This window comes from Mastomys coucha, unplaced genomic scaffold, assembly GCF_008632895.1.
Source record: "Mastomys coucha isolate ucsf_1 unplaced genomic scaffold, UCSF_Mcou_1 pScaffold21, whole genome shotgun sequence".
In the NCBI taxonomy this organism is placed as follows: Eukaryota; Metazoa; Chordata; class Mammalia; order Rodentia; family Muridae; genus Mastomys; species Mastomys coucha.
This window is the reverse complement of record NW_022196904.1, coordinates 172,458,659-172,473,299: the sequence shown is the minus strand read 5'-3', so window position 1 is coordinate 172,473,299 and position 14,641 is coordinate 172,458,659. Positions and strand designations below refer to the sequence as shown.

The 14,641-nt window shown below is 46.9% G+C and overlaps 1 protein-coding gene across 2 annotated transcripts in view; it reads left to right on the top strand.

Moving 5' to 3' along the window:
* Positions 1–14,641, top strand: part of Pik3ap1 (phosphoinositide-3-kinase adaptor protein 1) — a 112,975-nt gene that overhangs the window by 55,494 nt on the left and 42,840 nt on the right. For both annotated transcript variants that reach the window (XM_031390302.1, XM_031390303.1), the window contains 5 exons: positions 1,025–1,169; positions 2,167–2,309; positions 2,438–2,570; positions 6,165–6,361; positions 9,276–9,465. In XM_031390302.1, coding sequence (XP_031246162.1) covers positions 1,025–1,169; positions 2,167–2,309; positions 2,438–2,570; positions 6,165–6,361; positions 9,276–9,465 — 808 coding nt within the window. The remainder of the gene's footprint in view (positions 1–1,024; positions 1,170–2,166; positions 2,310–2,437; positions 2,571–6,164; positions 6,362–9,275; positions 9,466–14,641) is intronic.

The following is a 14,641-nucleotide window of genomic DNA, read 5'->3' as shown; positions in this document are numbered from 1 at the left end:
TTTTAAATTTTGGGGGTTAGGAAAATGTTGGATTATTTCTGTATGCATAATGGGATATGTTTTAAGACAAAGTGTGTTTATATTTTATGTACATGTGATGCACAGCCTGACAATAGTTTTGTAGGACACGATACTTCCCTTGCATTTGGTCTTTGACCTAAATGCAAAGTATAGACCTTTCACTTTCAGGTCAGAGCGTTTTGGATTTTGGAGTTTCGTATTAAAACCCATTTTTTTTAAGTGGTTGGCTACACTTATGACATTTATGTCACTGCCACACCAGTATGTCTTGTAGGCATGTGACTGTTGCAGATCACAGGGTTCATAACTGGGTGAGACTGATTGGTAATTACTCTTCTCCTCCAGTAGTGAGGGGAGCACCTTCCATCACTGTGGCCACTAGTCAGTAGGAGTGCAGCAGCTTGATCTCTCCGTGTTTGATGACATAAGAGTATGTTGTCTTCAGCGATAGGGTCTTAGTGTCAGGTTGTGGAAGGTAACCAATAGCATTGACAATAGCTTGCAATGGTTTTTTTGGGGTGTGTGTGTGTGTCTGTGAGACCACTTTGGCCGACTCAAAAAGATGTAACCCATTTCTGGTACTGGGGCTTTTACTTGATAGCACATGCTATGTACGTGGGGCATTGTTTACCCCATTATATAATAAAACAATTTAAATTATATGTATATGCATATGTATACACATATGTATATAAAGAGCAATTTTAAGATGTTATAAAATGAAGTAAACATTTGTAATCCCTAGGTTTAAAAAATTATGAGAGCAATGAATAGACAGAGTTTCTGTCTAATCACTGTAAAGGTTTATAAACCTGCTTTCCACAAGGTCCTTCACTGGACTGATAGCCTATGGTTCTCTGCTCAGCCCTGGTCTATCAAGACCCCCTGGCCAGGACCACCCTCTCAGAGAGTGGGCTAGGGCTTGAGATGCTGGGATAACCTTTGACCCAGCACCCTACGGGATACAGGAGGGAGAGAGACCAGAACTTGTCTCCCACTCCAGGCAGAAACCACTGTGTATGTGATTGTGAGATGCAAGCTGGACGAGAAGGTGTCAACAGAAGCAGAGTTTTCTCCTGAGGATTCTCCCTCCGTCCGGGTGGAAGGCACGCTGGAGAATGAGTATACGGTCTCGGTGAAAGCACCAGGTGAGTGGCCCCACGGTGACCCAGAGCACGCTGCCCAGCTGCCTTCCGAAACAGGGCTTGTCCTTAGGCTTCTCCAGCCACAGACGACGTCAATCAGCATGGCTAATGCATCCTTCTAGTCACATGCCCTGGATTACCAGCGTGGCCTCATTAAGTTGATGGTTTAAGGAGCAGAGCATCCTTCTCGTTGCCCTGGGTTACCGGTGTGACCTCGTCATTTTCCACGTTCACGGTTGTCACATTTCCTTTCTGGTGAATCGAATCTTTGTGGTTGGTGTATTTTTAATGTTTTTCTTCCCCCGTCAGAACCTCTTCCGGTGGTATAGACTCCCACCCCAGGAAGAGCACATACTACAGACTGCCACAGAGCAAGTCAGCTGATCCCACTGGCCCAGGGTGGTAGGAATAAGGTTACCCTCCAGCTACTGGGATCCTAGCCCTTGGTGACTCTCAGCCTTCACACAAAGCACCTTAAGCCCTATTTTAATTTTTATTTACTTACTTTTCATTCATCAAGGCCTGCAGAATTCAGTGAAACAGGCTGGGGAGCTGGCTAGGCAGTTAAGAAGGCACCTCGCTCTTTCAGAAAAACTGAGTCCAGTTCCAAGTATCACCTTGAACCCTTCACAACTGCCTAGAATTCAGTTTCCAGAAGGATCCCATGTCTCTTTGCTACATAGGCATTTGCACCCATGCATCTTCATTTTTTGCATGTACATGCACACACACATACACACATACACACTAAAATAAATACTGAAAGTTATACAAAACAGATGAAAATCCTTTAAAGATGCAATAGACAGTGCCACGAGGACTCCTATTCTGTGTATGGTCACACATGCTGGCCTGTTCATCTCCTCCCAGTTCACCTCAGACACTTCCTTCCAACCCCAGCGAGCTGCTTCAGCATTCAAATGTAGCATGGCCGTGCTGACTCCTTTCTGCAGGTTGCTTGCTCATCCTGGCACTGACCGGTACCTCTTGTTCTGTTTAGACCTCTCATCGGGGAATGTTTCTCTGAAGGTCTATTCTGGGGACTTGGTGGTCTGTGAAACCACTGTCAGCTATTACACCGACATGGAGGAGATTGGGAACTTACTGTCCAGTGCTGCAAATCCTGTGGAGTTTATGTGTCAGGTAAGGCTGGTAGGAGGAGACCTGAGCTTTCTGGACATGGGAAGTCTACATGGGGCTATTCAACTTCAACCTGGACCAGCAGGGGCTAGCTGGATTTGAAATCTGACTGTCTTCACTGTTTTATGTAGGCCTTTAAAATCGTGCCCTACAACACAGAGACTCTCGATAAACTGCTCACAGAATCCCTGAAGAACAACATCCCGGCAAGTGGACTGCACCTCTTTGGGATCAACCAACTAGAAGAAGACGATATGATGACAAGTATGTTAGCAGCCATTTCTGTCGTAGATGGTATGGCCTGCTATTCAGTTGTAGATGATGTAGCCTGCTACACAACTGGGCCATGTGATGTGGGGAGGGCATAGCTTCATCTGCCAGCACCGAAGGGAACAGAAAGATGGGATTAAACCAAGCAGTATGTACGAGGATGCTGCTGCCACGACACACCGTGCTCTTATACAGCATGGTTTTTTTTTTTTAGTAAGTAGCAATATAGTCTAAAATAATGATAAAAAGTACAGTAAGTACAGAAGCCAGTGACATAATAATGTACCATCATCAAGTATGATGTACTGTACATAGTTGTATGTGTCATGCTTTTATATGACTGGCAGCCAGCCCAGTAGGTTCATTCACGCCAGCACGTGAGGAATGCTTTATGCTATTTCACGATAGCTAGAGCATCACTAGGAGGTAGGGCTTTATCTGCTTCATTCTAATCTGATAGGATTTCTGTGCCTGGCACCCAACTGCGCCCGACCCCATTCTAAAGACGTGTGTGGCTCTCGTTTACTTTCTGGATGGAGTTCAAATTCCTTTGCCTGATAACAAGCCCGTCCCAAGGGGTGCTTCTGCCATCGACTCTCTCTGCGCCTCTCTTAGTGGTTTTCTGTTCCCAGATAGTATATGCTTCTCAAATCTGTGTCTCGCCACTCCACTCATAGAAACACCATCCCTCTGTCCCTGCCTTGGTCATCATGCTTCCCGTGGGTGGCCTTCTCTTCATCTCCTCAGGAAGGCCTTCCCCAGTCCCCCAGGAGTCTGTCCCATCACAGGATGGGCTCTGCCCTAGCACCTGGAACCTTCAGTCCTGTAGCTTGTGTGCCACGTCTGACTTTTCTTTACTAGGCTTTCGGCTCAGGGGCAGGGCGCATCTCCAAGTACTGGCTCTTTGTAGGCTTTAAGCAAATATTTGTAACTTGAGTGAAGAGTGGGCCCTGTGAACCCAGAGAGTCACACCAGATGTCTGGGGATATCACCTGGTAAGCTGCACAGGATGCCTGTTCCTTTCCAACATGGTGGTACTACACAGTGGTACTCAAGTCTCTTGGTTATCGTCTGACTGAGTTCTATCTGCATGCCATGTAGGAACCACAGGAAGAGAATAATCTGCCAGGCCTTCTCCAGTGCTTCCCTGCCCTGCGGCCTCTCTTCGGCCTCCTACTGTGGAATGTTCTTGCCTCGGGGCTGTCAACGTTTCTATTTTCTTATTCTTAAACCATAGGCTCAGGAGAGAGTATCTCATAGCCTGACAACATGGGATCCTAGGGACATTTCAGACCTCTCACCCAAGGATCATGTCCTGGTAAACAGGAAACTGGATTTATCATTTTTAAAATGACAGAGCCAGGCCTGGAGAGATGACTCAGTGGTTAAATCACTGTCCACACTGTGCAGTTCAGGTCTTTAGAATTCCTTAAATGTCAAGTGGGCCTGATGATCCCATTTGTAAGCCCAGTCTCAGAAGGCAGAAATATGATCTGTAACAAGTGGGCTAGCGGCACCGGGTTTGAGTGGGAGACCTTGCCTCAAAGAATAAGGTGGAAGGATGATAGATCAAATTCTTTTTTTTTTTTTTTTTTTTTTTTTTTTTTTTTTTTTGGTTTTTCGAGACAAGAGTTTCTCTGTGTAGCCTTGGCTGTCCTGGAACTCACTCTGTAGACCAGGCTGGCTTCGAACTCAGAAATCCACCTGCCTCTGCCTCCCAAGTGCTGGGATTAAAGGCCCACCACACCCGGCCCGATCAAATTCTCGATATCTTCCTGGGCTTCCCCATGCAGGCACATTCACAGGCACCCACCTCACCTCACACATTTTCCTCACACAGGAAAAATGGATTATTTTTAATATAAATCCATGTAGTAAACTAATCTGGCAGCTGATTTTTTTTATCTTTGCTAGTCCCCAATAACGACCAAAAAAAAAAAGATCAAGGTTTATTTACAAGCTTTTACCATAATACCTGGGCAGTATTGATCTACATTAATCCCGTAAACGAATTTAGCCACCTCCCAGGATACTCGCAGGTCAGTGTTGTTCTAGCTCTGTCTGCTTCAGATGTTTTCCCCCATGGCATCTTCTTGGACCTTACCTTGTGAATCTCCATCCAACTCCAGTCTCCGTCTCCCGGCCTCTCCCTAGTGCTAAAACTCCAACCCCCCCCCCCCCCCCCCCCCCCCCCCCCCGCTTCCCTGGCTGTTGGGGAGTTCTGCCTTGTTCTCTCTTCTGCTCAGCCATTGGGTAATCAGCATTTATTGACAAGGCAGAGGATAAATGGTAAAATTGTTTACACAAACTTGAGAAAGGATATTCTTTTTTTTTTTTTTTTTTTTTTTTTTTTTTTTTTTTTTTTTGAGACAGGGTTTCTCTGTATAGCTTTGGCTGTTCTGGAGCTCACCCTGTAGACGAGGCTGGCCTCGAACTCAGAAATCCACCTGCCTCTGCCTCCCAAGTGCTGGGATTAAAGGTGTGCGCCACCACCGCCTGGATAGAAAGGATATTCTTGGCATAAGCATTACAGTGCTGTCTGGATTGAAACAAGACATGAGGGCAGAGAAATCAGAATTTAAATAACACAAGGATAACTATTACACAGCGCACACAAACACTATGCCTACACCTATGCACTTGCAAGTACACATATACACATGTACTATATACTTCACACACATATATGAAAAGAAGAGAAAATAACACATAAAGAGCCTAGAAATCAACTTTTATGAAAAGAAAAAAAAGCTTTATTCCCTAAGTCCCCAACATGAGCCTATTTGTTTTCTTGGCATATTTGCAAAATTGGTAATAAGAGATAAGTGGATGGACTTCTTTCTATTTGATTATTTTTTTATTTTATGTGTATAAGTGTTGGCCTGCATGTATGTCTGTGTGTCATGTATGTAGAATGCTCTCAGAGACCAGAATAGGGTGCTGGGTCCCTGGGATTGGAGTTAGAGATAAGTTATGAGCTACCATGTAGGTGCTTGATAGCCAGTGCTCTTAACTTCTGAGCCATCTCTCCAGCCTTAATCTTTTATCCCTTAATCGGCACGAAATAGTGTCAGACCAGTGTTGCGTGCTGTAGAAACTTGGACTTAGGCCCACAAAACCTGCCTGTTCCCAGAGACACACATGAGGATAGGTTAGAGACGAAATCCATCAGTGCCTTTGATGATCGTTAGGTACTTTGTGGCTGCTGTTTAAGCCTTTAGCATCAGCGTGGACTGAGGTTGGCAATGTAGCTCAGTGGTAGAGTCCTCACCTAGCATGTCAAGCCCTGAGTTTGATCCTGAGCTCTAGGGAAAGAAAAGAAGAAAAGGTAACATTTCCTAAGAATTTCCCACTCTCTTTAAAGCAGAAGATGCACTACTAATGACTAATTAGTATTACTGGTTCAAATGACGTCTCCTCCATCATAGAAGTACGTGATCTTTAGAGGTTGCCCAAGGAAAGCCATCACTTATGTCAGTCACCCAGTAAGCAGTGATTGAGTGCCTACTGTATGCATGCTAAGGCTCAGCAGCTTTCCTGTGCCTGCCTTCTGATCCTTGGGTTCAATTCTCCTTGATGCCTTTGTAGATCAGAGGGATGAGGAGCTGCCCACCCTGCTGCACTTTGCTGCTAAGTACGGGCTGAAGAACCTCACAGCCTTGCTGCTCACCTGCCCAGGGGCTCTCCAGGCTTATAGCGTGGCCAACAAGCACGGCCACTATCCCAACACCATTGCTGAGAAACACGGCTTCCGGGACCTGCGCCAGTTCATCGACGAGTATGTGGTAAGCTCAGGGCGAGAGAGGTCCTGTGGTGGGGCATGGGCTGAGTGACTCCAGGACCACCTTTTCAAACAAAGGATGGCCTTTGTCTCTAATTCATCAAAGACAGGGATGGCCTTTGTCTCTAACCTGTCCTCATGCGGCTCTCTGGGGTGGGCAGGTTTTGTGGGCCTAAATCCAAGTTTCTATACCTACTTGGTAGCCATGTGACTTTGGGCAAGTCATAAATCCCCTCCCCTTTAATTTAATTTGTGTGTGTGTGTGTGTTGCCTGTATATGTACACTACATGCATGCCTGGTGGCCCCAGAAGAGGACACCAGATACCCTAGAACTGAAGTTACTGATAGGGCTGTGGGATGCCCTTATAGATAATTAGGAATAGGACCTTGGTCCTCTGCAAGAGAAACAAGTGCTCTTAACCACTGAGTAATCTTTCTAGACTCTTCCTTCCATTTCTCAATATGCAAAATGAAAAAAAGAATCCTAAGAGGTCTGTTCACAGAGTTGTTTTTAGAACAAAAGGAGCTAACATATGCAAAGCACTGAGGCCGTTTCCAAAATACTGACAGGAACTTGCTCAGAGAGTGTCTGCCCGAGGCTGATGTACTGTCTCCACTCCCTCCAAGGCTCCTTGGTAGTATGCCTCTTGCTGCCCTGTCCACCTTTGGGCCCAGGTAAACGGTGTGAGAATTGGTTCTTTAATAGCTAAGGCTATAATAAGGTACTACTTGGAGGAGGTATCAAGGCACCTTTGAGATCTCAGTCTCTGGTGGACTCTGTCTCTTTCTGAGCTTCTGCTTGGATCTGAACTTAAGGCAGGTGGATGCACCCAACTTTCTTGGCGGGCCATTCTTGCTCACTGGCGTCGGAGTCCTGTTCTGTCTTATCACATGCCCAGGATTGTGCCTATTGTCTTGGAGGAAGCGGCTCTGGACTCCATTCCCTTCAGGTGTTCCTCCTTCTTTTTAAATTCACAAAGGGCACCTGAGACTAGCTCATCTGGCTGTGACCCCCAGGATAAGCCAGACTAATACGGTCTTGCTTGCCACCTCCAGACGAGAGTAAGCCTGACACGTCTTCAGAAACTTAACTCTGCCCTGTGATAGATAATCCACAAGGTGGTAAAGCCAAGGGGCAAAGAGGGGCCCCATGTTTTGGGGGACATGTAGGTATTTCAAACACTCAGAATAGTTTAAGACCTTGTTTGGATCCTCATTGGCACCAAGGCACTCAGACTCTCAAGAGTTTTTACTTGGCTTTCATTTGAAATCACAAACATGCTAAACACAGACTATCATCTTGGGGTTAGTCGTTTTTCAGTAAGGCCACTCTGTGTTTGGAGTAGTGACTAAGTTCCTGAGCTCAGTTGGTCAGTAAATGCCCCGTCCCATTTAATTTTCACCACACTCCTTTGAAGTTGAAGGGACCAAGACCTTCATTTTATAATCAAGGAAAAGGACATAGAAAGCCAAGGTGGTTGTGCCTAGGGCTTCACGCTGGTAAAGGTGGAGATGAGATTTGAACCTAGTTCACTGCTATAGTTGGGGCTTATTATCCTGCTCTGAGTATCAGGGGAGGTTAAAGTGTTATTTTCAGAGTGCCTTGAGCTTTAATCTGGCTCACACTTCTCATATCTTCTCAACTCCTAGCTAAGTCAACTTCCATCAACACAACTTTAGCCTTGCTGCCAAAGGTTGTCCCTACATGTTGCTCATGGCCTATGACAATGGTTCTCAACTCCGGGGTCAAACAATCTTTTCACAGGGGTCACCGAAGACCATTGGAAAATACAGATATTTATATTATGAATCATAACAGTAGCAAAATTACAGTTATGAAGTAGCAATGAAAATAAGTTTATGGTTGGGGGGGTCACAACAACATGAGGAGCTGGGTTAGAGGATTGCAGCATTAGAAAGGTTGAGAACCACTGGCCTATAAGTAGTGTCACAGTTTATTTCTTTATTTGCCAAATGCTAAACCTGGAATCCCAAACACTAAGAAACACTAAGTTACTCCATTCATTCCGACCTCATCAGGAAACTAACCCAGTGTCAATCAAAGGTGGCCTCTGCCAGGTGTTGATGAGGAGAAGGGAGCTGTCTGTGGTTTGAGGCAGAATTAAGGATTGTGACACACACCACACCGTCTGGCCAGGAAAAACCGTTCACAGGTTTCCGGGAGGTCATCCCTCAGCCTCATACCTTTCTAAAGACAGAGGGACAGAGCAAGCTTTTCTGATGTCAAGGCCATTTATGTAAGGCCCCTGTCTTTGGGGACATCTAGAATGTTGAAACTGTGAGGAGAAAACCCTGGAAATCATCAGGCACTTGGATAAACCTTCCAGAAGGTGCAGGGGTGAAGACATTCCTGGGGGACACCTGGTTGCACAAGTGTGGGCACACTTGCATATGCTGTGCATCTGTGTGGCCCTCTGTGTCACTTGTTTCTCCTTGAGTGCCCACTGGGCTGTTATAAAGACCCAAACTGAGAGACTGTGAGCCCTGCAGGGAGGACTAGATTTTCTGAGCTTTGTTTTTCCACAAGTAAAAGAGGGAGAGACTGGGCTTCCAAAGGAGGTGAGGGAGAGGCGGGGCTTCTGAAGGAGGTGGGTGCCAGCAGGTGGGTGTGCTCCGGGCTGAGCCTGATTCTTACTAGATACCTGTGAGGCATAGCTTTTATTTATGTTCCCTGACCCCTGAACATTTAGCCGGGATATAACTGCTTGACTCTGTAATTAGCGTTAGAAGAAGATACAAAGGTCAGGGCTCTCTGCCAGGCGGGGAATACCCGCCAATCACAATTATAACCCTGATTCGTGACCACACCCTTTGCCCACTTCAAGTCCACTCAGGGCCTGAGTCTGCCCAGCTAGCCAGGTTCCTCAGTGTGCAACGGGCCTGTCTTCTCTTGCAGGAGACTGTGGACATGCTGAAGACTCACATTAAAGAGGAGTTGATGCACGGCGAGGAGGCTGACGATGTATACGAATCCATGGCCCACCTGTCCACAGACCTGCTGATGAAATGCTCCCTCAACCCTGGCTGTGATGACGAGCTCTATGAGTCCATGGCTGCCTTTGCCCCTGCCGCCACGGAAGACCTCTGTAAGTAGCTCCGCCTGGTTCTGCTTTCATCCTGCTGCTGAGAAATGGCTTTCTTCATTCTAGTCCAAAGGGGGAAAGGCCCCAAAAAGGCCCCGATTATCTCCACAAGCACCCAGTGAAAAGCCCGTGTTGCAACAGCACCAGGGCTTCATCTGTCATAACAAAAGAGACTTTTTTTTTCCAACTTCCTCCACTGCTTGCCTGGAAGCCACTCATCTTGACGGCATGACCTTGTGGTCAAGAAGCTGTCAGCCCTACCAGTCTCCATGGGCCCTACTTATAACACTGTTCACTGTTCACTGTTCACACTGTTCACAATGCTTTACTATCTGACACACAGTTTATGTATAATGCACATGAAACCCGTTGGCTTCCCTACACTGCCTTAATAAGCGGAGAAGACATGCTTAGGCATGTCTGTATGTGAAGACATGTGAAATAGCCCTGTACAGGCAACTACACTCAGAGCCACTACCAACGTCATGGCCTCACATGGTGACTGACAGACATGTCTGTTGTTTTCGTGACTCAACTACCTAGAACAGTGTTGGCCTTGGCACCTGGAGTTTCTTAAACAATGAAACCTCTCTTCACACACAATGTTGAATTCTTAGAAAATTCAATGTATAAGAATGTACTTAGAAAACAAATCTAGCCCCCCCCCCCCGTTGTGTGTATGTGCACGCGCAAAGTGGATATGAGGGCATATGTGCGTATGTACATGTGCATGTGGAGGTCAGAGGTCATCATCTTTGGAAGGGTCTGACTTTGAATTCAGTGGGCTCACTGATTGGTAGACTGTCTGACCAGCAAGCTCTGGGGAATCTTTCTGTCTGCCTCCCTTTCACAGGGCCACAGATGCAGGAGACCATGTCTCCTTTTATGTGGGCTCTAGCTCTTTGTGCTTTCACGGTAGGCACTTTGCCAGTTGAGCCATCTTCCCAGCTTGACAATTTAGAGTTCGTTGGAGTCCATGTTTCTCCACGGTAGTGGCAATCCAAAACACCCTCAGAGATCTTCTGAGTACCTTTTAGGGGGCAGGATGCCACCCTTCAGAGAGGTTGATCTAAATGAGATTGGATGTCTGGTCTCGTACTGTGAAGTGCTAAGCATTCTGAAACGCTGCTGCTCGTGACTTGGCGCTCTCTCCCTCCGGGTCCACTTAATAGATTCAAGAAAGATAAGATAAATAACCAACCAACCTGTCAGTTTTATGGATGGGGGATTTCCAGGATGGCTGAGCTGAGTCCTGCCACCCTTTTAGGACCGGCCAGGGAAGGGAGCCTGTTTTCCTGTGCATGAGCTTATGGAGACGCTATCACCACGAGGAGTCATAGAGCAGGAGGCGCCGGCTGACTGGGAGTCCCTTGCCAGCACCTTTGGGGACAGGAAGCAGCACACCTGGTAGCTCTTCATAGATGAGCCCCGGCTTGCCAGAGCTGTGAGGAAGGAGGCATGATCCACACCATCACCCTATTCTTCTCACTGAATCCTCATGGCAGCCCTACAGACGGACGCTATTGCTACCTGCTGTCAAACAGAGGCTCGCTTCCCCAACCTATAGAGCTAACAACCTATAGAGCACAAATTTCATACCTTTTAACCCAGGCCAAATTTGTCTCTAACATGAGATGTTGTAGTTCCGGTCGCCTCCAGCAAGCCTTTTGGCCTCTAAGACTGTTTCCCCATGTGCAGATCCAGGAACTAGCTAGCAAAACAACCCAAGGCTACTCATGCCTGCAATTCCTATACTCAGGCTGAGGCAGGAGGATCAAGACTAGCCTGGATTATAGGCAGACCCTGTCTCAAATCCAAAATAAGTTCCCCAAACAAACAAACAAACCCAGCTGCTGACACCCCAACCCACGCCTGCTCACCTACCTTCATAGCTAGCATGGATTTCCAAGGATACTTCTGTTGCACCTACTTGATTCTTCCCCTGGGTGTTGGAGTCACAGTGGACCAAGACCTGTCTTTTTCCACTTTAGCACAGGGACTCATTCACAAAACTGCCGCAGGACCCTTTAGGAATCCAGAAAGCTTTCTGGACGTTCCCTAGCCTGGGGGTTGTTGAACAGTGAATTCTTGGCTTACTGACAGTGCTCGTTGATGGTCTTCATGCATGCTATTCCCCCTCCTCCAGATGCTCCAAAATATGAAATTTCCCCATCATATTGCAGGACTCCTGAAGGGAATCCTAAGGCTCCCATGCTCACCAGTGCTTCAAGGGATGCTATGGGACTGGAAGGCAACTTGTGAAGTCCCTCAGGGTTAGGATGGTCTGGATGTCACAGACCCAAGGAGGCTACCCAGAAAGAGGCAGGCTGTAGGCTGTAGGTAGGACACAGCTACTATTTGGGTGGAGACTGAACTGATGATAGTTTTAATTTGCCAGATCATATCATCTCTGATATGAATGTGTGCAAGTGTGTATGTGTGCGTGAGTGTATGTGTTGTATATGTGTGTATGTGTAAGTCTGTATGTGTGTATGTGAGTGTGTATGTGTATGAGCATGTATGTTGTATTGTACTGACCATAGCGATGATTTGGTTTGTTTCTGTGTCTGTGGTTATTGGGTCTAATGCAGGAACGATCCCTTCCCTTGATCTCTTCCCTGCTGGTTCAAAAGATGCAGCGACTTGGGCCTGGGAAGATTCACTCATTTCACCCACAGTGACTGCCCTGGGGGAGATGGCAGTTCTGTTCTGGAAGAAGCAGGACAGAGGGCCAACGAACCCATCTCAGATGCTGCACTAACATGGTGATGCCCACACATTTGCCTTCCCCCGAAGTGGAATGGCTGCTTTTATCTGTGCAGTCTTACCTGGCCGTCCTTCTGAACCAGCAGAGAAGAGATCATTCCCGGGGTCCAACCCAGCAACCACAGAACCAAACCAACTGAACCTTTACAGGGAGTAAACTACATGGTTTAAGAGTTAGTGACATTCCTCAGTCCATCAGGAGAAAACTGGTTCAGGAATCTAAGTCTTCAGGTCCCAGAGGAAAGTCTGTTTGCCACCACAGTAAGATAAAGGGACCCCCTGACCTATCCTTCTGGGGTTGTGTTTTCTGTCCTTGGGATGGACATGCCTCAGGAGCCACTTCTGTATGTCTGAATAGCCAGGCATATCGATGTGCACCTTTATTGTCATCTCTAACGGTGACTCTTAGAGGCTGAAAAATCAGTGTTTTAGGGAAATTCACTCACCACTTACTCATACTATTGGGTCATTGGAGGCTTAAGTGTGAGCCCGTGACTGCTGTTGGCACAAATATGTCCTTTTATTGATTAGGTTTGGGAAAAATGAGTTCACCAAAGGGAGCCCCAGATATCTACTGTGTAGGAAGGTCACAGGGGAGCTCCCAGTGTTTGATGAAGGGGAGCTAAGAGGCAGTGCTGGAGGTCTGACTTGGGGATTATGGCTCTGTTCCACTCCTGCAGTTCTCTGAACAACAGTCCCTACCTTCACCAACACGTTGTCACACAACACACCAACACCCTCTCACACACTCAGCTTTTAGCTTAGATATGCTGCCACCTGGTGGTGACTGTGTGTCTCTGCCACCAGGCCTTTCATTTTGCTGCTTCTGGTCTGGAGTTTTAAACCGTCCACTTCCATACCTTGCTGTGTAAAAACTGTCTTTGTTTAAGATAAAACAGTGCAATCACTGGATAGAATCAAGGCACCCGCTCCTTACCCGTTTTCATGGACCCCTAACTCGCTTGCTCGCTTGGTGCGCCTCCACCCTTGCCTTTGAGGGTGGACTGTGGCCCTCACGTCCTTTGCTGGGAGTCTTTCTTTTCTTTTGTCAGCATTAGCCAATGCCCCTGCTCTGGAAACCTGGGGAGCTAGTGCCTGGAAACTCTCTCTTGTCCAGCCTGTTTCCAGGACAACCCACTGGCGAGTTATCTCATTGCTTACTTCCATATCTCAGTGGCTCACCTTTCTCCACAAGGCGTAAGGTACAACATCATGCTGCTAGGAACTTCTGACTCACAGGCATCACTGCAGTCCTAGAGCAGCTTTCTGTCGTTTAGAATGAAACTTTCTTTTGATTCCTGACCTTTCTGGGATCTGGGATCTGCCCCAGCCGAGGTTTGCATATGGCAGTGCACACTGTCTTGGCCACAACCATCTTACAGGCTTTCCTCAGCAGCTCTCGAGTCGTAACCGTGGTCTTGGGATGGATCATCTCTACTTTGTGGTTTCTTCTGCATGAGCTCTTTGATTTTACAGTCCCTTCTAAGAGCCGGGTTCCATCTGAGCTGGGCGCTGTGAAGGAACTCACAGCCAGGTGCGCTGGTCTCACGCTAGGCAAAATTGCCACGTTATGGGTGGGTTTTGGAGACGTGTTGTGTACCCCATCAATACTATTTCCTCTCAGCATCTTCCCTTCCTGCAGCAGTAGAAGCTCTGTCATCCCCTTGGTGACCTGTTTGAGAAGATTCTGTTCAGTAGAGCCTGGAGCTACTACAGAGGCATTAATTAGTTCTGGGCACAAGGTCAGATATGTGCCATCTAGGGGTCAGGTCAGGACACTGTGCGCTTCCTGACCTCCTCCTGCTTTGTGAAAACACTGGATTAGATGTTGTAAAGTTAGTGAGATAAAATTCTCTACCACCAACAGCCAGCCTCGCTCCCCTTTGGACCTACACAGCTTACAGCCATGTTCCTCTTTCGGCACTGCATGATAGACTTGGGCTGTCATTAGTTATATGTCTCCCTGATTATGAGCCCCTGGCTTTCATAAGAAGAATGACTTACAGCTTCCTGTCATACCCCAGCACCCAGCCCAGTACTGCGCCTAGGATGTGCTCAGCCAGTAGAGGTGCTAGAAAATAAAATGTAATCCGAGGCTTTATGGAAGTCCAAGTGCAGATTAGCTTGTCCACATTCTAATGCAATACTCCTGGTTTTTTGTTTTGTTTTGTTTTGTTTTGTTTTGTTTTGTTTTTTTGACAGGTGTGGTGAGATGTGGATTAGTTACTGCGGGACCCCAGGGGGGTAATAACTCCTTGGCTGTTCCAGGCTGCTTGTTATTTCGTGTCAATATACATTATGCTAGTTCTTCTGCCTAAATTGCCTGTCTTTTTTCTCTGTCTGAGCAATGCCTAGACTCCTTCACAAAGCCCAAACTCCACCATAGCACATGCTTATTCTTTGTAAGGTGTTT